Raw genomic sequence first — 20,125 nt, 5'->3', positions numbered from 1 at the left:
CAGTCTACTCAACCTCTCCTCATAAGACAGTCCTTCCACATCTGGTGTAAGCCCAGTGAACCTTCGCTGAACTGCATCCAATGCCAGTATATAATTTCTTAAATAAGAGGCCAAAACTGTTCACAGAATTACAGCTATGATCTGAATAGAGTCTTGCATGATTTGAGCGAAACCTCCCAAATTTTAAATACTATTCCCTTTGAAAAATAAGTCATCATTCCATTTGTCATATTGATTACCCAATGAACTTGGACTGTAGCTTTTTGTGATTCATGAACAAGGACTTCCAAATCAACCTGTTCTGTAGTTCTCTGCAGTCTTTCTCCAGTAAGTAATATTCAGCACCTCTATTCTTCCTGCCAAAATGCATATCCTCACATTTTTTCATATTATATATCATCTGCTGAGTTTTGCAGACTCATTTGTGCCATTCTCACAACTTGCCACCCCACTTGTTTTTGTATCATATTCAGTTTTCTTCTCCAAACTGCAGGAGAAATGCAAGGGCAAGTGTTAAACAAGGAATTATACACAGATGTGATAATCCAACTGTAACCATGGGTGACTTTAATCAACATTTAGACTGGACAGACCAAACTAACAATAATACTGTGGAGGAAGATTTCCTGAAATGTATGTCTCTTGGGCATTAAGACCAAGAGAGTGGGTTTTTGTGCCCTGGATATTGCGCAATGAGAAAGGATTAACAGTCTTGTTGTGTAGGGTCCCTTGGGGAAGAGCTGCCACAAACTGATAGAATTGCTCATTAAGATGGAGAGTGAAAAAGTTGAATCTGAAACTAGGATCCTGAATCTAACTAAAGGAAATTTTAAGAGTATGAGATGGGAGTTGGCAAAAATGGATTGGGAAACCTTACTACGTGGATTGACAATAGATAAACAATGGCTAATATTTAAAAACATACATCCCATTTTATATATATGGATAGTCCAGCTCAGTTTCTGGCCAATGGTAACCTGCAGGATGTTGATAGTGGGGAATGGGACTATAAAGCTAATTTGATTCAGTGATGGTAATGTCAAGAATGATAGTTAAATCTTCTCTTATTGGAAATGGTCATTGCCTTAGCCCATAAGACATAGGAGCGGAAGTAAGGCCATTCGGCCCATCGAGTCCACTCCGCCATTCAATCATGGCTGATGGGCATTTCAACTCCACTTACCCGTATTCTCCCCATAGCCCTTAATTCCTTGCATGTATTATTACAGAATGTTCAGAATATGTATAATCCTTCTACAAAAAAAAGTTCTGAAGGGAGGACCCACCACCTATGGTTAATTAAATTAATCATGGAAAGCATCAAACTTAAGGAAAAGCTTTATAACTGCGCAAAGATGAGTATCATATGATTAGATGGAATATACAGAAATGGCAGAAAGTAACTAAAGGTTAATTGGGAAAGATTTTGAATATGAGTGGACATTAGTTTGGAATATAAATACAGATAGAACAGTTTAATAAGGACAAGAGTGAGTAAAGTGAGTTTTCTTTCTTTACAGAGTGAGAATGCATGTTAATTATAAGGAAATGGCAAATGAAATTGATAAATATTTTGCTTCTTCCTTTATTACGGTTGACGCAAAAACATTCCAGTCATAGTTGTAAATCAGGTGGAAGTGAATGAAGAACTTAGTGAAATTACAATCATGAGGGAAGAAGGGTTCACTCTAAGTTACTCAACCGCACAGCCACTGGGGAACTCTGTGCATGTTGATTGGTGGGCCAACGAGTGTCTTCTGCTTCCAGAAGCTGCTGCAATGCATGGACCTCAAAGGTCTGCACAGCTGCAATAAAAAATGGTGGAAAATTTGGCTGGAAGTGGTACAAAATAATGTGATGAAACTGACAACTCTCCCAGATGGACTTCATCCTATGGTCTTAAAGGACATGGCTAATGAGGTAATAGATGCTTCGGAGTTAATTTTCCAAAATTGCCTAGATTCAGGAAAGGTTCCAGCAGACTGTAAAATAACAAATATAACTTCTCTATTCATCAAAGGAGGAAGACAGAAAACAGGAAATTATGTCCATTAACAATATATATAAATGCAGCTATCAAATGATCCACTCTGGACAACCTGCCATCTTGTCCTTACACATGGCTTGCCACAATAGTAGCCTCGTCATCTCCAGGATGCATCCTACATGAGGCTGTATGTGTGGAGCTATGGCACATGATCAACAATATAATGTATTTCTCTTGGATTATGTGCTCTCTTCCCTTAGAGGCTGAAGAAAGTTTCAGCAGAGGACAGGATTTCCTTTCACATAGGCCATTCCCAGCTTAGTTTTCATTTGAGATGTTGCACCCACTAGTAATATTCCTGCTTAGTTGTGGCTCTGTCTTGTCTGCCTGCTTGATTTGACACTTTTTAGGAGACATTCCTGGTCATATGCATGCTGGTCTGTATTGAGGTAGAGGACTGTCATCCTAATGTTATTTGCCACTCACCTTTCCAGGCCATGGTAGATCATTAAATTGTTTTCTGTACTGCACCCCAAGTTCCTCTGAATGATTTCACTGCTGCTGACCTCCATGCCTTTTTGGTGCGACAGATTTCTTCTGCCATTTGGAAGGAAGAGCACATCGTTGTGGTTCTGTTCACCGAGCTGGGAATTTGTCTTGCAAACGTTTCGTCCCCTGTCTAGGTGACATCCTCAGTGCTTGGGAGCCTCCTGTGAAGCGCTTCTGTGCTGTTTCTTCCGGCATTTATAGTGGCCTGTCTCTGCCGCTTCCGGTTGTCAGTTCGAGCTGTCCGCTGTAGTGGCCGGTATATTGGGTCCAGGTCGATGTGTTTGTTGATAGAGTTTGTGGAAGAGTGCCATGCCTCTAGGAATTCCCTGGCTGTTCTCTGTTTGGCTTGCCCTATAATGGTAGTGTTGTCCCAGTTGAATTCATGTTGCTTGTCGTCTGTGTGTGTGGCTACTAAGGATAGCTGGTCGTGTCGTTTCGTGGCTAATTGGTGTTCGTGTATACGGATCGTTAGCTGCCTTCCTGTTTGTCCGATGTAGTGTTTTCTGCAGTCCTTGCATGGGATTTTGTACACTACATTAGTTTTGCTCATGTTGGGTATCGGGTCCTTTGTTCTGGTGAGTTGTTGTCTGAGCGTGGCTGTTGGTTTGTGTGCTGTTATGAGTCCTAGTGGTCGCAGTAGTCTGGCTGTCAGTTCAGAAATGCTCCTGATGTATGGTAGTGTGGCTAGTCCTTTGGGTTGCGGCATGTCCTCGTTCCGTTGTCTCTCCCTTAGGCATCTGTTGATGAAATTGCGAGGGAATCCGTTTTTGGCGAATACTTTGTATAGGTGTTCCTCTTCCTCTTTTTGTAGTTCTGGTGTGCTGCAGTGTGTTGTGGCCCTTTTGAATAATGTCCTGATGCAACTTCGTTTGTGTGTGTTGGGGTGGTTGCTTTCATAGTTTAGGACTTGGTCTGTGTGTGTGGCTTTCCTGTAAACCTTTGTGGTGAATTCTCCGTTCGGTGTTCTCTGCACCATCACGTCTAGGAATGGGAGTTGGTTGTCCTTTTCTTCCTCTCTAGTGAATCGGATTTCTGTGAGTGTGGCGTTGATGATCTGGTGTGTGTTCTCTATTTCTGTGTTTTTAATTATTACAAAGGTGTCATCCACGTATCTGACCCAGAGTTTGGGTTGAATTTGTGGTAAGACTGTTTGTTCTAACCTTTGCATTACTGCTTCTGCTATGAGTCCAGAGATCGGTGAGCCCATGGATGTTCCGTTGATTTGTTCGTATATTTGGTTGTTGAATGTGAAATGTGTTGTGAGGCACAAGTCCAGTAGTTTAAGTATGCCGTCTTTGTTGATAGGTTCAACGTCCTGTTGTCTGTTATGTCTGTACGAGCACCCGAGCTACAAATCTTCTCCCAAACTTTGAAGAGCACATCCTTCTGTGCAGAACCAACATCCGTAAAGCCTCAAGGTGGCATGATAAAAATGCAGGACCGCATGGGGTCTTCTGCCTACTGGCCTTCTGATCCCTGCTGCTCCATTCCTCCCAGTAACAGCAAGCCCAGTCATGTCACTGCCTCTTTTAGCCTGCTCCATAAGTAGACCCTACCTCCAAGCCATTTGCAATGCTGTTAACTGGATGCTGAACTTGTCTCCAGGGAAAGTAGGATGTCTGGATTTAAAAATCATGTTGCATGAGAACATATCTGAGAAGTGATCTGTTGGATTCACAACCTTGGATTAAAAATCCCTGTCCAAATAGTTGTTAAGTGAATGAGTGAATGAGAAAGAAACTGTCAGATGGTGTAAAATGTGGTGTTGTTCTCTTTTGAAGGAACAAAATAAAAATAGACCATTCTTAAATGATGAAAATTATTAACATTGCTGTTCAGGAAGGTTTAAATGCCTTTGCATTTGAAACACAACAAGTTAAGGTGCATGTACAAGTAATTAGGAAGGCCAATGATGTGCTGACACTTATTGCAAGAGGATTGGATTCAGAAGTGAGGAAATTTTGCTGCAATTATACTGTGCTTTGATGAGACCACACCTGGAATACTGTCAACAGTTTTGGTTTCTATACGTTAAGGAAGGATATCTTAGGATGACAGTTCAGTGGATTGATTTCTGTGTTAGGGAATCCTTACGCGGAGAGATTGAATAAATGAGTTTGTATTCTCTGGAGCTTAGATGAATGAGAGGTGATCTGTTCTGAAACATAAGTCCATGAGAAGGCTTGACAAGATGCTAAGTGGTTATTTTAACTAGCTTGAAAGTCTAGAATTATGAGACATAGTTTTGTCTAAAGGGTTGGACATTAACAAGTATGGTAAGCAGAAATTTCCTCACAGCTGTAAGTTCTTCAATTTTATTTACTCCAATTTTCTTGGATTCTGTAGTGTGTGAACATTCAAGATTGACATTGCTGGATTTTTGGATTTTCAAGGCATCACGGGATGTAGGGAACATGCAGGAATGTGCAGTTGCGGTTGAAAAGTAGCCATGGCCGTAATGAATGGTGGGAGCATGTCAGAAGGGCTGTATGGTCTACTCTTTTTCCTTTTATGTTCTTATAATGCCATCCAAAATTTACTGACAATGAAACAGATAAGGCCTAACACCTGGTAACGTTAGGGATTTATGTCATACTAAGAAGCCAACTTCATTCCCTTCTGTGTTTTTTGACAAGATGCTGGTAAAGCAATGATCCTGTGATAACAGAACAACTTGAACAGCAACTTCTTGATTTCAGCACCTAACTGCATCTTTGTGGCCAGTGGAAGTTACTGTCTGATTAACACTCTAACAACAGTGAATGTTATTACCATCATCCACTACTTCTACAGTATGTGCAGTCAATTACATTTCTGAAAAAAAACATACAACTAAAATCTCATCCTTAATTGACAACAAAGCACTGTACTACACAAATTACAAATAGCAGGCCAGGGTAGATTTTGTGTGCTGACTTTAGGTGCATATAGGCAAATTCTGAAGTGAGATTTATTAAATGGAACATATAAACGTCCCATTTAACGTTCCATATAAATGTTAATCGTTTTAGTGACATCAAAATTATTGTTATAATTTCTAGCCATAACATGATTTAAAATAACAAAATGTCCAATCCAATCTTAGTTTGTTATCTTACCACTTTCAGCATTAATATAAAACTCTGTAGAAGTTCCTGGAAGGATTCTATAGGAAACTTTTCCATTCACTCCTGTGTCTTTATCTGTGGCCGATACAGTCAGAACGTAGGTATTGACTGGCGAGAGTTCAGGAAATACAATCTGAAACAACAGGTCAGTCTGTAAAATCTGATTCTTGTACCACAGGTCAACAGATATAAATCTGGGTGAAAGTATATTTAAAAATGAGCATCATTGCTTATACAAGTACAGATTCTTTGAGTTTCAATTTATGGACTATGGTTTCATTACAAGCCATACCATTGTATTATTCAACATCCATCCCTGTTTTACTCAAACGGAAATTATCGCTTTTTTATTTTAATTTGTTTATGAATTTATATTTTCTATTAAATTTTCATTTAGGTTTTATATTAAATAAAATCAGATTTTTATTTCAATAATTTTTATACTAAGTTTTCTTAGTTACAGTGAACAGAAACCATTTAAAATAAATGTATTATCATTTGCTAGGTATGAAGTACTTTCTCCAGCTATCACCTATCACCAAGACATTTTTGCATGATTATTTGTTCAATTAGATTCTGTTTACTTCGCGTATTCATTAGAATAGTGCCTTCATTTATTTTAAAATCAAAATACTTTTTCTGTCAAAACTGATTAGTGGAGGGGATACCTATTAAATTTAATCAGGTGAACTACATGTACATTAATACTTTTTTGGGAGCTTTGTTTCATGAGCTTATGAATTTCAATTAAAACTCTAAGTACCCACATCTCTTGACATCCATTTTCAGCTTGCTATCAGCCTCCTTCAAAAAGGAGAGACCCAAGCTCAGCCAACTCTGTAACCGGTGGAAATTATCCAAGCTTATGTAAGCTAATTGTTCTAGTTTACTTCTGCCTCGGGATGAAATATTCCAACATAGTGAGTCACTTTATAAAGTGGCTATGCTGTGTGCTACAAAAGTCATGCTCCATGAGTGCAAGGCCACTAAAACAACAAGATCAGCAGTTTATCTGACATGCACAGAAATTCATCACTATTCAATTTCCAAACTAATAAATCCATATAGATTCTATCTGATTATATACAGCCTACATTACCTCCCACAAAGTGACATAGAAGGCAAACTAGATGGATTGCAATTCTTTGATTTCAATTTATGAATTCATAAGTTCCAGTGACATAAGCCTTAGATGGTGCAAAACCTTAGATGGTGCAAAAGAAATTTTACAGAATCAAAATCGAGGTGACCCCAGAAGTGTGAATGCACTTATAAACTTTTAATGGTTTGATCAGATAGTACCAATGTCAAGTGACAGGTTCTATGAGTGAGCCAATCATCAACAGAACATTAGTGTAGTGCGTAGCTGTATGGCACTGATATTTGATGAATAAATCTTCCACAGAACATTATATCATTTGATGGAAGAATAACAAAGGGAGACGTGAGCAACTTGTGTCCTTTCATGAGGGTTGCTGAAGTAACATGAAAGATTGAGAAGCTTTCGTGGTGTCTCTATCCTATAATATCTATCATTTAATAAGATTTAAACAAGCACCACTATTCTTTCAACATTGTTGGGTCAAAGTTCTGAAACTTCCTACTGACAGTAATGTGGAAATAACCACAAAGATAAAGTCTAGTAGTGTTTCAAGGAAATGGGCCCGTATTCACTTCTCAAGGCAACTATGGATGGGCAGTAAACTGTGAGCATACTGAACTTGTACCTGGGGTGACATAAATGTGATTTGTAAGATAGGAATGAATCATTTCTACCTGATATGATTCTTGAGCGAAGACAGGTGAATTGTCATTTAAATCCATTACATAAACTCCAAGGGCTGCTTCAGTTTCATGCACTGAATCAGAAATCTTGATTTTCACTAAGTATTCAGACTGTTTCTCATAGTCCAAAGGCTCAGTCAAAATAATGGCTCCAGTGTTGCAGTCAATAGCAAATTTACCTTCTGGATTACCATTCTTAGTAAAATTATAGGAAAGAACGGGATTTAGATCCAGATCACTTGCCAAAATGTGTGTGACAACATAACCAGCTTGGAGATCTGAAAATACAAATTCATTATTTTCCAAAATCATGAGTTAACCATGACACCATTTTTTTGTGATAAATAGTTGTTATCATAATATCAGTTGATAAAAGCATGCATTTTCATTATTTTGTTGATTTCAATGATAAAATGCAAACTTGCACAATAAATGTAGATATTATAGAAGTTTTATTTGCAATTCTATTAACAGAATCAAACCTAAGCAAAATCATCCCATTGGAAAGACAGAATAGGCACTACTTCATTTTGCTGTTGGAACCTTCTTTCAATCATGCCCGGAAGTAGACCTTAGGACTTGAATATTCTTATTGGAATTGTAGGATTTTAATAGAATTGTTATTCTAGAAGTTACAATATACAATATTATTTTATTAATGGCTTATGGTACATGTAAGAGTTATTTATCTATTACTGCAATCAAGCCATTAACACATTTAAAATAAAGAAATCATTGTCTCCACTAATACGGAAGAATCAAGTGTAATGGCCTAACATGCTTACAGTTAATAAAGCAACCAGGTATTTTTAGGAAGACCTGGCCTGGCCGATAATAAACAACGGTCATTCTGAACGCATGTTCCCTTGTACCTATTTGGGTAGGCTATGAGGCAAAAAACCCCCCACATTTATGCCCATGATAACTACAAAGTTTTATATAAATTTCTGCTCACAAGTGGATAAAAAAAAAATCCATTACCATATTGCATTTATTTCACAGAAAATGCTGTGCCTGTATTTCTGCTATTTTGTAGTGTCACCTTTATTATCACTGCATTGGGCCATAAATCATTGCTGGGTAACGATTAGTTTTACAGTCAACTAAATATAATTCCTTTATACCAAAATAATTTTAATATTTTTGTATTTGTCCTGGAAATTTTTGTTTTAGAAATGGTAATAGCAACAAGGACACAGAGGAGCAGATTGGGAGGTAGATTTTGGAAAGGTGCAGAAATAACAGGGTTGTTGTCATGGGGTGACTTCAACTTCCCTAATATTGATTGAAATCTTCATCGTGCAAATAGTTTGGACAGAGCAGATTTTGTCCAGTGTGTCCAGGAAGGACTCCTGACTCAATATGTAGATAGGCTGACTAGAGGGAAGGCCATATTGGATTTGGTACTTGGCAATGAACCAGGTCAAGTTTCAGATCTCTTGGTGGGAGAGCATTTTGGTGACAGTGACCACAACTCCCTGACCTTTACTATTAGTCATAGAGAAGGATAGGAACAGACAGTATGGGCAAGTGTTTAATTGGGGGAGGTGGAGTTACAAGGCTATTTGGCAGGAATTGCAGAGCATAAATCGGGAACAGATATTCTTAGGGAAATGCACAACAGAAATGTGGAGGTTGTTTAGGGAGCATGTGCTGGATAAGTTTGTCCCATGAGGCAAGGAAGGGATCTCTTGGATGACAAGAGATGTGGAACATCTAGTCAAAAGAAAGAAGGAAGCTTACTTAAGGTTGAGGAAGCCTGGATCAGACATGGCCTTAGAGAGTTACAAAGTAGCCAGATATGAACTGAAGAATGGACTAAGGAGAACTAGAAAGGGGCATGAGAAAGCCTTGGCAGGTAGGATTAAGGAAAACGCCAAAGTGTTTTACATTTATGTGAGGAACAAGAAGATGGCCAGAGTGAGGGTAAGGCTGATCAGGGATAATGGAGGGAACTTGTGCCTGGAGGAGGTAGGGGAGGTCCTTAATGATTACTTGGTTTCAGTATTCACTAGTGAGAGGGAACTTGTCATTTGTGAGGACAGCATGTAACAGGCTGATATGTTCAAACAGGTTGATGTTAAGAAGGAGGATGTACTGGAAAGTCTGAAAAACATGAGGTTGGATCAGTCTCCTGAGCCAAATGGGATATATCCAAGGTTATTATGGGAAGCGAGGGAAGAAATTGCTGTGCCTTTGGCAATAATCTTTGCCTCCTCACTGGAGTAGTACCGGTTGATTGCAGGGTGGTAAATGTTATTCCCTTGTTCAAGAAAGGGAATAGGGATAATCCTGGGAATTAGAGACTAGTCAGTCTTACGTTGGTGGTGGGCACACTATTGGAGAAGATTCTGACAGACAGGATTTATGGCTATTTGGAAAAACATAATTTGATTAGAGATAGTCAGCATGGCTTTGTGAAGGGCAGGTCATGCCTCACAAGCCTTGCTGAATTCTTTGAGGATGTGACAGAACACAATGATGAAGGTAGAACAGTGGATATGGTGTATACGGATTTTAGCAACGCATTTGATAAGGTTCCCCATCGTAGGCTCACTCAGAAAGTAAGGAGGCATGGGATACAGGGAAATCTGGCTATCTGTATACAGAATTGGCTGGCCTACAGAAGACAGAGGGTGGTGGTAGATGGAATGTATTCAGCCTGGAATTCGGTGACAGTGGTGTTCAGCAGGGTCCTCCATTCTGGGATGTCTGCTCTTTGTGATATTTATAATTGATTTGGATTAGGAAGTAGAAGGGTGGGTTTGTAAGTTTGCTGATGACACGAAGATTGGTGGAGTTGTGGATAGTATGGAAGGCTGTTGTAGGCTACATTGGGACATTAGGCAAAAGTGAGGACTGCAGATGCTGGAAATCAGAGTTTAGATTCCAGATGAAGGGCTTTTGCCCAAAACATTGATTTTCCTGCTCCTCGGATGCTGCCTGACTGCCTGACCTGCTGTGCTTTTCCAGCACCACTCTAATCTACATTGGGGCATTGACAGAATGCAGAGCTGGGTTGAGAAGTGGCAGATAGCATTCAACCTGGAAATGTGTGAAGTGGTTCATTTTGGAAGGTTGAATTTGAATGCAGATTACAGGGTTATACGCAGGATTCTTGGCAGTGTGGAGGAACAGACGGATCTTGGGATCTACATCCATAGATCCCTCAAAGTTGCCACTCAAGTTGATGAGGTTGTTAAGAAGGCATATGATGTCTGGCTTTCATTAGCAGGGGCATTGAGTTTAAGAGCCATGAGGTTATGCTGCAGGTCTATAGAGCCCTGGTTAGACCACACTTGGGATATTGTGCTCAGTTCTGATTGCCTCATTTGAAGGATGTCAAAGCTTTAGAGAGGAGATTTACCAGGATGCCACCTGGACTGGAGGGCATGTCATATGAAGAAATGTTGAGGGAGCTGGGGAAGAAGGATGAGAGGTGACTTGATAGTTGTACAAGTTGATGACAGGCATAGATTGAGTGGATAGGCAGAGACTTTTGCCCAGGGCAGAAATGTCTATCTCAAGGGGACATAATTTTAATGTGATTGGAGGAATATTTAAGGGAGATGTCAGAGGTAGGTTCTTTACACAGAGTGGTGCGTGCATGGAATGCACTGTCAGCGGTGGTAGTAGAGTCATATACATTAGGGACAGTTAAGTGACTGTTGGATTGGCACATGGGTGATAGTAAAATGAAGGGTATGTAGATTAGTTTGATCTTAGAGCAGGATTAAAGGTCAGCACAACATTGAGGGCCGATGAGCCTGCACTGTGTTGTACTGTTCTGTGCTCTATGTAGGTGGTGTCACACTGCAATTCTTGTGCTAAAATGCAATAGCAATACATTTATGACTAACCCTATGAAGTAGTTTTGAGTTAGCACTTTAAAATGACTCAAACAGATACTTACTTATATGGGCTTATTTCTATTCCTTCTATGGCAGCAGTTTTTATATGTTATGTATATTGTGTGTGTGTTTATATTTATATATCTCACAATCTTAATAGCAACCTTCCCGCAATTATAAAAGTTCATTATAGTTCATGAACATCAAAAATTATGAGTGTACTGTGTTTGTTATTTGATTCATTGCCCAATGATGAACTGGGAAAGAGATTCTTACTTCAAACAACAAAAACAACATTATTTAATATCACTTTGAAATAAACTGAAAGCACACAGCTTACAAAATGGTCATTTTCAGACAGGATATCTACATAATAAGACTGTAGAATACTTAATGAAATAAATCAGTTTAGCAATTGTTGTTCACAAACTTGTGTATTAGTACATGGAGTACATATCTGCTATAAATGCTACTTACCTAACTATAATAAACTATACTTCCATAAGAATAGTGTAATATTGCTAGAAACTGAAGTATTTCTATTATTAACTCAAATCATAATTGTTAGACTATGGTTTCACATTGAAACATACCTTATCAAAAACTAAAGGCAACTAATTGTACCATAAAGAGCCATTATGATTAAAGCCCAACTTACTTTCAAAAATCTGCACAGCTTTCAGTGGAGGAATAGTTGGAGCATTATCATTAACATCCAGAACCTGAATTCCAACAATGGCAGTTATTGAAAGCCTGGGGCTTCCTCGATCAGCTGCTTGGAGAACTAATCTAGTTTAAACAAATGTAGGAAAGTTAAAAATGTCGATTTGATAACTGTATAGACACTTATCAAAAATGGTAATACAAATATACCACAGAACTACTAAACTGTATTTTGTAAATGGTGCACAGTGTGACCAAAATCAGTTTTCAGGCCTTATCGCCATGAACTCGGTGACCTGCATGCCTCAAGTAGGGTGGCAATGACAGCGGAAAAAAGTCAGCATTTATTGTCCTATTACCATTAAATGGACTTAATCTCATGAGTCTATAATACATAAATAACATGGAAATCAAAATTGCTTTTGATGGTTTTACACTTGGACAGAATTCGGCTGTTGAAATATATATATATCCCTGGAATGTAATTAATAGAATTCTATGAAATATCTAAACTTTACCCTTACTGTAAGGAGACATCTTGTTGAATGAGATGCAACTGGGAGTTGCATTTGACCAAAGTTGGTGTATAGATAGAGTTAATAGTAGTTTTCCCTTGGATGGGAGATTTCAACTCAAGGGGCCACATTGTTAAGGTGAGAGGAGAGAGATTTAAAAAAGACATAATGGGCAAATATTTTACTCAGAGGTGTGTGGAATGAACTTCCTGAGGAAATGGTCAATTCCTGGAATGGCTGGACTACCTTACGCTGAAAGACTGGAGCGACTGGGCTTGTGTAGAAGACTGAGAGGGGATCTGATTGAGACATATAAGATTATTAAAGGATTGGACACTCTGGAGGCAGGAAACATGTTTCCGCTGATGGGTGAGTGCCGAACCAGAGGACACAGCTTAAAAATACAGGGTAGACCATTTAGGACAGAGATGAGGAGAAACTTCTTCACCCAGAGAGTGGTGGCTGTGTGGAATGCTCTGCCCCAGAGGGCAGTGGAGGCCCAGTCTCTGGATTCATTTAAGAAAGAGTTGGAAAGAGCTCTTAAGGATAGTGGAATCAAGGGTTATGGAGATAAGGCAGGAACAGGATACTGATTAAGGATGATCAGCCATGATCATATTGAATGGTGGTGCAGGCTCGAAGGGCAGAATGGTCTACTCCTGCACCTATTGTCTATTGTGGTGGATGAGGTTACAATTACAATGTTTAAAAGACATTTGGAGAGATACATGAATAGGAAAGGTTTGGAGGAATATGAGCCAGAAGTAAGCAGGTGGGACTAGTTTAGTGTGGGATTATGTTTAGCAAGGGCTGGTAGGACCAAAGGGTCTGTTTCCAAGGCTGCATGACTCCATGACTAACTCTCAGTGTTAGTTGTGAGTTTTCATACTATCTTCCCAAACCTGGCTCATTATCTTTGCACCATACTCATATGGCATCCCCTTTGTTGTATTCTCCTACTTGTTATAGGCAGAATATATGTCAATACTGCACCATCCTGGATTTCTGGCATTGGCACATATTTGAAGTACAGAGTGTACTTCATCCAGCATTGGCAGTCCTGAATGCCCTGCACTGCTTATGTCATTTGGCTTAGACAATTAAGACAAAAGAAAACTGGGGCCCCTGTTTGTAGACAGGCACCTAGAGATTCTGGTGGATGGGAAGGTGCTGAGGAAGACAATTCTCTTCCAGTAGGACTGACATAGGAGATCACAACCAGAGACGGTCAGCCCAGTTGGAGGTTACCATCCAGGTCACTGGAGGAATGCCCAGCAATGCTACAAAAAGGGTCAATGACCTTCTCCACAATGCCAGGGTAAGTATCACCATCTTCTCTCTGTTACATCACATTCACTCTATCTCTGTTACTGCACACATCTCCCACTAAGGCTCATGGTCTACCACTCTTGTCATTGTAACCAACATCTCCCCTTATTCTCTCTCACCCATCCCCCACCTCCCACACTTTGAAGCCTCAGGCGTTTTATGTTGCTTACTCACTCATTTGGGCACCTTATCACCCTCCACCCCCTGCCCCCACCTCCCCCACTTCCACCAGTAATAATAGTTGTGCCAGGCAGTTTCATCTCATTTAATCCCTCCCCTTGTATCAATGAAGGAGAAAATAGCCCACAGTAGAGTCAGGTCAAGTAGCGGAGTTCCCAAAATTTATCATTTTGCTCTCTAAAAGGAGAGACTCCTGGTCCGGGCCAGTGAGGACCACAAACATTTATCTGCAAATACCCAGCAACCAAGTAAGAATCATTGTCCATTGCCATGCCACTTGCCCATTACTAACGCCATGAATGTACTCTTAACATTCCCTGTCTTTTACCCTTTATTCACAATGCAATCTCTCTTTCGTCTCCTGCAGGTTCCAGTGGCAGTTGCCTGGCGGTTGCAGCCAAGAGGCTGGCCTTGTAACACAACTCCTTCTTGATCTCTGAGGAATTAGCCATAGATACCCCAAGAGGAGGAAAGCAGCCTCTGAAACCCATCATCAGCTCAGATACAGTCTCCTCATTTTTTTTTTGGTTAAAGTCAAGAGCACATGCTTGTGAGCACATCACTGCCATGACCCCCCTACAGTTGGCTGAGGAAGAAATGCCCCAAGTCACTAGGCTAGAATTTATTAGTCCTCATCACCCAGAGGGCAGTTAACAGTAAACCAAGCTGCTGTGGGTCGTGAGTTGTATGAAGGCCAGACCACGTAAGAGCAGTAAGGACATTAGTGAACCAGATAGTTTTTTTTCCGACAATCAACAAGGGTTTCATGATTATCATTAAACTCCATTTCACATTTTTACCAAATGTACTCTCTACCGTCTTCCACAGCAGGATCTGATAGTCTGGTCATAATACCACAAAGCTATCATCTCCCCAGGTGCAAGAACAGATAATGAATTCCGAGGATCCAATTCCTTCTGAGAGTGCCCTGTCATAGGCGAAATAGAAAAAGCACTGGAAAAGCACAGGAGTCAGGCAGCATCTGAGGAGCAGGAGACATTTCAGGCATAAGCCGGTCATCAGGAATGCGTGAAGGGGTTATACCCAAAATGTCTCCTGCTCCTTGGATGCTGCCTGACCTGCTGTGCTTTTCCAGCGCCACATTTTTCGAATCCAATTCTCCAGCATCTGCAGTCCTCACTTTCTCCATGCCCCGTTATTGGCCCTCCTAACCATGCAACAACTTAGATATTCACACTTCAGGATTCTGTAGCAGGATTGTAATTTCACCTACTGAACCACAATTCACATGAGTAGATCATAATGGCATGGAATGTAATGAATAACTATTAAATGAGCAGAAACTCTGTTCTGCACTAACTTCTGGTCACTTTGCACAATTACAGTACAAATTGAACAGTCTGACTTCAGCACAAATGAGTTGTTTTCATTGGGAATTATAAGAATGTATTCATTCTTCCAATTTCTTGAAACATCAATTGTGAAAATCAGGGTGGCATGATGGCTCAGTGGTTAGCACTGCTGCCTCACAACGCTAGGAACTTGGGTTAGATTCCATCCTTTGGTGACTGTCTGTGTGGAGTTTGCATATTCTCCCTGTGTCTGCATGGGTATCCTCCCACAGTCTAAATATGTGCAGTTTAGGTGAATTGACCATGCTAAATTGCCCATAGTGTCCAGGGATATGCAGGACAGGTGGATTAGCCATGGGAGATGCAGGGTTACAGGAATAGGGTAGGCAGGTGGCTCTCCAGGGTTAGTGTGAACTCAATAGTCTGAAAAACCTATGGACACACAGGCTTTCAACTTGGTTGTGGGGAAACACAGCAGTTCCTCCGGTCTGTGTTTTCTGGTGAGAAGAGGCAACTTCACCATCTCCGAAGTTAAGAAGGTGGTGGGTAGGTGGGCGAATCTTTGTAGCACACGTTACATACAGAAACACTCCCTTGAGACTTAGTAATGTGTATGTCTTGGTGGTATTGTTCTGGCCAGAGACTCCAACTGCAGCATTGATGTGGATGGACAATCTGTAAGGCCTGACAGCAAACCGGACTCCACATCCAGAATCCTGATGGAAACAGTGAAAGTCACCAAACTGCACATCTTCAACACCTGTGCAGATGCAGTGCAGTGTAGATACACCAGGTTGCAGCCAGACAGGTCTAACCACTCAAGGGTAGATTTCCTGTTTGTGTCTCCCAAGTTCTCAGTCAATCTCTCAGAACTCCAAGGTACTTGAGGCCAACGACATGTTATTGCAATAGGCCAATTTTCATTTCCCACCTCATCCTGTTTTCTGCCATGATATACAAATTGCAGATGGTGTGACCATGGACCTCTTGCTTTATACACTAATGGGCGGCACGGTGGCACAGTGGTTAGCACTGCTGCCTCACAGCGCCAGAGACCCGGGTTCAATTCCTGCCTCAGGCGACTCTCTGTGTGGAGTTTGCACATTCTCCCCGTGTCTGTGTGGGTTTCCTCCGGATGCTCCAGTTTCCTCCCACACTCCAAAGATGTGCAGGGTCAGGTGAATTGGCCATGCTAAATTGCCCATAGTGTTAGGTAAGGGGTAGATGTAGGGGTATGGGTGGGTTGCGCTTCGGCGGGGCGGTGTGGACTTGTTGGGCCGAAGGGCCTGTTTCCACACTGTAAGCAATCTAATCTAATATCCTTTCAATCCAGTCTTCCCCTTCTGGTTTTGTGCTTTAGATTCTTGAGTACTGCCACAGCAATCCAAAGGAAGAAAGTGAGCAATACTTTAGCAATAACAAAGAAGCACTCTCACTCGGACACTGGCCATTATCAACGAACATATGGAAACTTTCTGAATTTGAGGCTAATAAAATGAGGTGAGTCACCAGGCATGCATGATCTATGATGAAGGGCTTTTGCCCGAAACGTCGATTTCGCTGCTTGTTGGATGCTGCCTGAACTGCTGTGCTCTTCCAGCACCACTAATCCATGCATGATCTATAGCCAGGGCAGACAAAGCAAAGCTTGGACGCCGGCTCTCCAAAGGCTGAGCTTACAGATAAGGGTTTGGGTGAAGATTTAGACTTGTTTAATTTCAAAAATATATTTTATTCATAAAAAGTATTTCTATATATATATATATATATATATATATAGAAGGCAACAAAAAAAGATTGTAGTTTGACTCGGTCCAAACAAACCAAAGACATCTCTTGCATATAAAAGACTACACTTACATGCATGTGAAGCACTAGGAGGGTCTGAACTGACCCGCAATTAACTTCAATAGGACGACCTCAGACAGTGGTCTTTTCCCTCCGTGCCTTGGTGGCAGCTAGAGTCACAGAGTCCTACAGCACAGTGACAGGCCCTTTTGCCCAAACTGGTCCACGCTAACCAAAGTGTCCATCTATACTAACTCCATTTCCCTGCACTTGACCCATATCCTTCTCAACCTTTCCTATCCATGTATTTGTCCAAATACCTTTTAAATGTTATTAGTGTACATGCCTCAATCACTTCTGCTGGTAACTCATTCCATATGTGTACCACCCTCGTGTAAATAAAGTTGCCCCTCAGGTTCTCTTTTATTCTTTTCCCGCTAACCTTAAACTGATGTCCTCTAATCCTCGATTTCCTAACCTGGGAAATAGACTAAGTGCATTCACCCTACCCATGCCTCTCATGATCATATGCACTTCTATAAGATTGCCCCTCAGTCTCCTAGACTCTGAAGAAAAAAGTCCGAGCCTATCCAAACTCCCACTATGACTTAGACCCTTCAGTCCTGGCAACATCCTTGTAAATTTCTTCTGCAGACTTTCCAGTTTAATAACATCCTTCCTATAATAAGGTGAGTATCACATTCCTGATGAAGGCCTTATACCCGAAACGTCAATTCTCCTGTTCCTCGGATGCTGCCTGACCTGCTGTGCTTTTCCAGCACTACACCCTCGACTATAATATAGTGACCAAACTGAACACAACACTCCAAGTGTGACCTCACCAATGTCCTGTATAACTGCAATTTAACTTTCTAACTTCTATACTCAATGCACAGACTGATGAAGACCAGTGTGCCAAAAGCCTTCTTCTCTGTCCTGTCTATCTGTGACTCCACTCTTCAGAGGAGCCATGCACCTGAACCCCAAGCTCCCTCTGTTCCACTACACTTCTTAAAGCCCTACCATTCATCGTGAAACTCCTACCTTGATTTGACTTTCTAAAATGCAAGACCTCACACTTATCTATATTAAACTACATGTGCCATTTCTCAGCACTTTTCCTCAGCTGATCAAGGTCCTGCTGTAAATTCTCACTGTCCATGATACTGCTTATTTGAGTCTTATCTGCAAACTTACTAATCATTGTACGTTCTCATCCAAATTAATGTAGAAAACAAACAGCTATGGGCCCAGCACTGACCCCTGAGGCACTCCACTTAGGCACAGGCCTCCAGTCCAACTAGCTGCCCCAAGCTTTAGATTGTCCTCAGCACATTGTCCTAGACCTTGTCCTGACAATCTGCAATGCTGGTTTGAGGTCAACTCTTCGTTCTGGAAGTTTTGGGCAAATCAATGAATGTCTTTCACAAGTCGATGGTTCTCCAGGTGCAGTCGATGTTTGTCTCGGTGGGTGCCCTGGAGAACAGTGTCCTGCGTCGTGGACTTGCTCAGAACGAACCTTGACAAAAACCACTGCATCTTTCTTCAGACTTCTTTTGCAAAGGTATATTCTAGCAGGATATGTGTGACAGTCTCAATGCTCCCACAGCTGCTTCGAGAGCACCTGCAGTGGCGGAGACTAACCGTGGGTATATGAAGGATCTCACCACCAGCCAAGTGATGTCTTGGTGCTTATTGGAAAGTTCTGCTGATGAGGTATTCAGTCTGCTCAGGGAACCATGTGATGTTGGCAAGATCTTTCAAAGTTACCTGCTGAAGAGTTCCTGACACAACGAAAGGGATCTAAAATGCCCAAACACCGTAATAAGGGAAGCACAGGACCGCTGCATGTAGGATCTCTCTATGCACTAATCCTGGAGAGAAAAGAAAATAACACACAGGCTCCAGTCCAGGCACTTGAGACAGGGTTGGGAATGAGGCAGAAATTAATCACTAGAACAGGAGACAATAATAAGCCACATAACAGGAATGGGAATCCTGCAATTGGATCCCATCTACTAATTTCAAATGCCCTCACCTCCATTCTGACAGATAGAAGCTTGAAAATCCTATGGGTCTATGTTTTGTAGAAAGTTTGCTGAATGGTTTGCATTTGTTGCCCATGCCTAATTCTACAGAGGACAGTTAAGGAAGAGTCAACCACATTGCTAAGGATATAGAATAACATGTACACCAAACCAAATTAGACTTCCTTCCCTGAATGGCAGTAGTAAATCAGATGAATTTTTCTGACAATCAACAACAATTTTGCCGTCATCGTTATGTTCTTAATTCTAGCTTTTTATTGAGTTTAAATTCCATTATCTGCCATAGTGAGATCCAAACCCTGATCCCCTGTCTCTGGATTAATAGTCTAATGATAATACCACTAGGCCATCTCTTCCCACAAGGAGGTTGGGTACATTAAGATAGATTTCTAAAAATTACAATTTAATAAGGCCATAGCGAAAGGGGAAAAATGCATTTCCAAAGTAAATGGAAAGGCAGAGAAGCTACATTAAAATTGTTTGGAACCTTGGTTAGACCACATTTGGCAATAGTTTTCAACAGAAAGGTTGCTACATATTACAAAAAGGATGGAGAAGCAGGAAAATAAATGATACCAGAACTGAGCAGTTATACTCATCTGGAAAGATTGAGCAAATTGGGACTTAATTCTTTTAAGAAGAAAAAATTGGGGTAAGACCTGATAGGAGTCTTTAAGATTCTGAGAAAGATATAACAGGGTAGACCAAAGCAAAGGGTCATAAATAAAAGATAAGCAATAATAAATTCAGCAGAGAATTAAGCAGAAACATATGCAATTAAAGGGTGATTAAAACATGGAAGAGTTGAAGCAATTAGCACAGGTGCATGCAAGGGGAAATTAGATACGCAAATGAGGGAGAAAAGAATACAAGGATATGTTGATAGAGTAGATGAAATAGGGTGGCAGGTGACTTGTGAGGAGTATGAACATTGCCATTGACTTGAGGGCTGAATGTCCTGTTTTTTTGAACTGGAATTTATATGTAATTGATAATTATGGTTCTTCTTA

At 40.7% G+C, this 20,125-nt stretch overlaps 1 protein-coding gene across 3 annotated transcripts in view; it reads right to left on the bottom strand.

Annotated features, from left to right (window-relative positions):
* The window catches only part of dchs2 (dachsous cadherin-related 2), a 140,069-nt gene that overhangs the window by 4,210 nt on the left and 115,734 nt on the right, over positions 1–20,125 (bottom strand). For 2 of the 3 annotated variants that reach the window (XM_072562676.1, XM_072567589.1), the window contains exons 17-19: positions 11,938–12,068; positions 7,420–7,706; positions 5,635–5,776 (exon numbers count right to left, since the gene is read on the bottom strand). In XM_072562676.1, the coding sequence (XP_072418777.1) occupies positions 5,635–5,776; positions 7,420–7,706; positions 11,938–12,068 (560 nt within the window). Of the gene's footprint in view, positions 1–5,634; positions 5,777–7,419; positions 7,707–11,937; positions 12,069–20,125 lie in introns of those variants that run through there. The other variant, XM_072568264.1, reaches the window with a different exon arrangement.

This window comes from Chiloscyllium punctatum, chromosome 1 (genome assembly GCF_047496795.1).
Source record: "Chiloscyllium punctatum isolate Juve2018m chromosome 1, sChiPun1.3, whole genome shotgun sequence".
NCBI lineage: Eukaryota > Metazoa > Chordata > Chondrichthyes > Orectolobiformes > Hemiscylliidae > Chiloscyllium > Chiloscyllium punctatum.
This window is presented reverse-complemented; position numbering and strand designations above follow the sequence as displayed.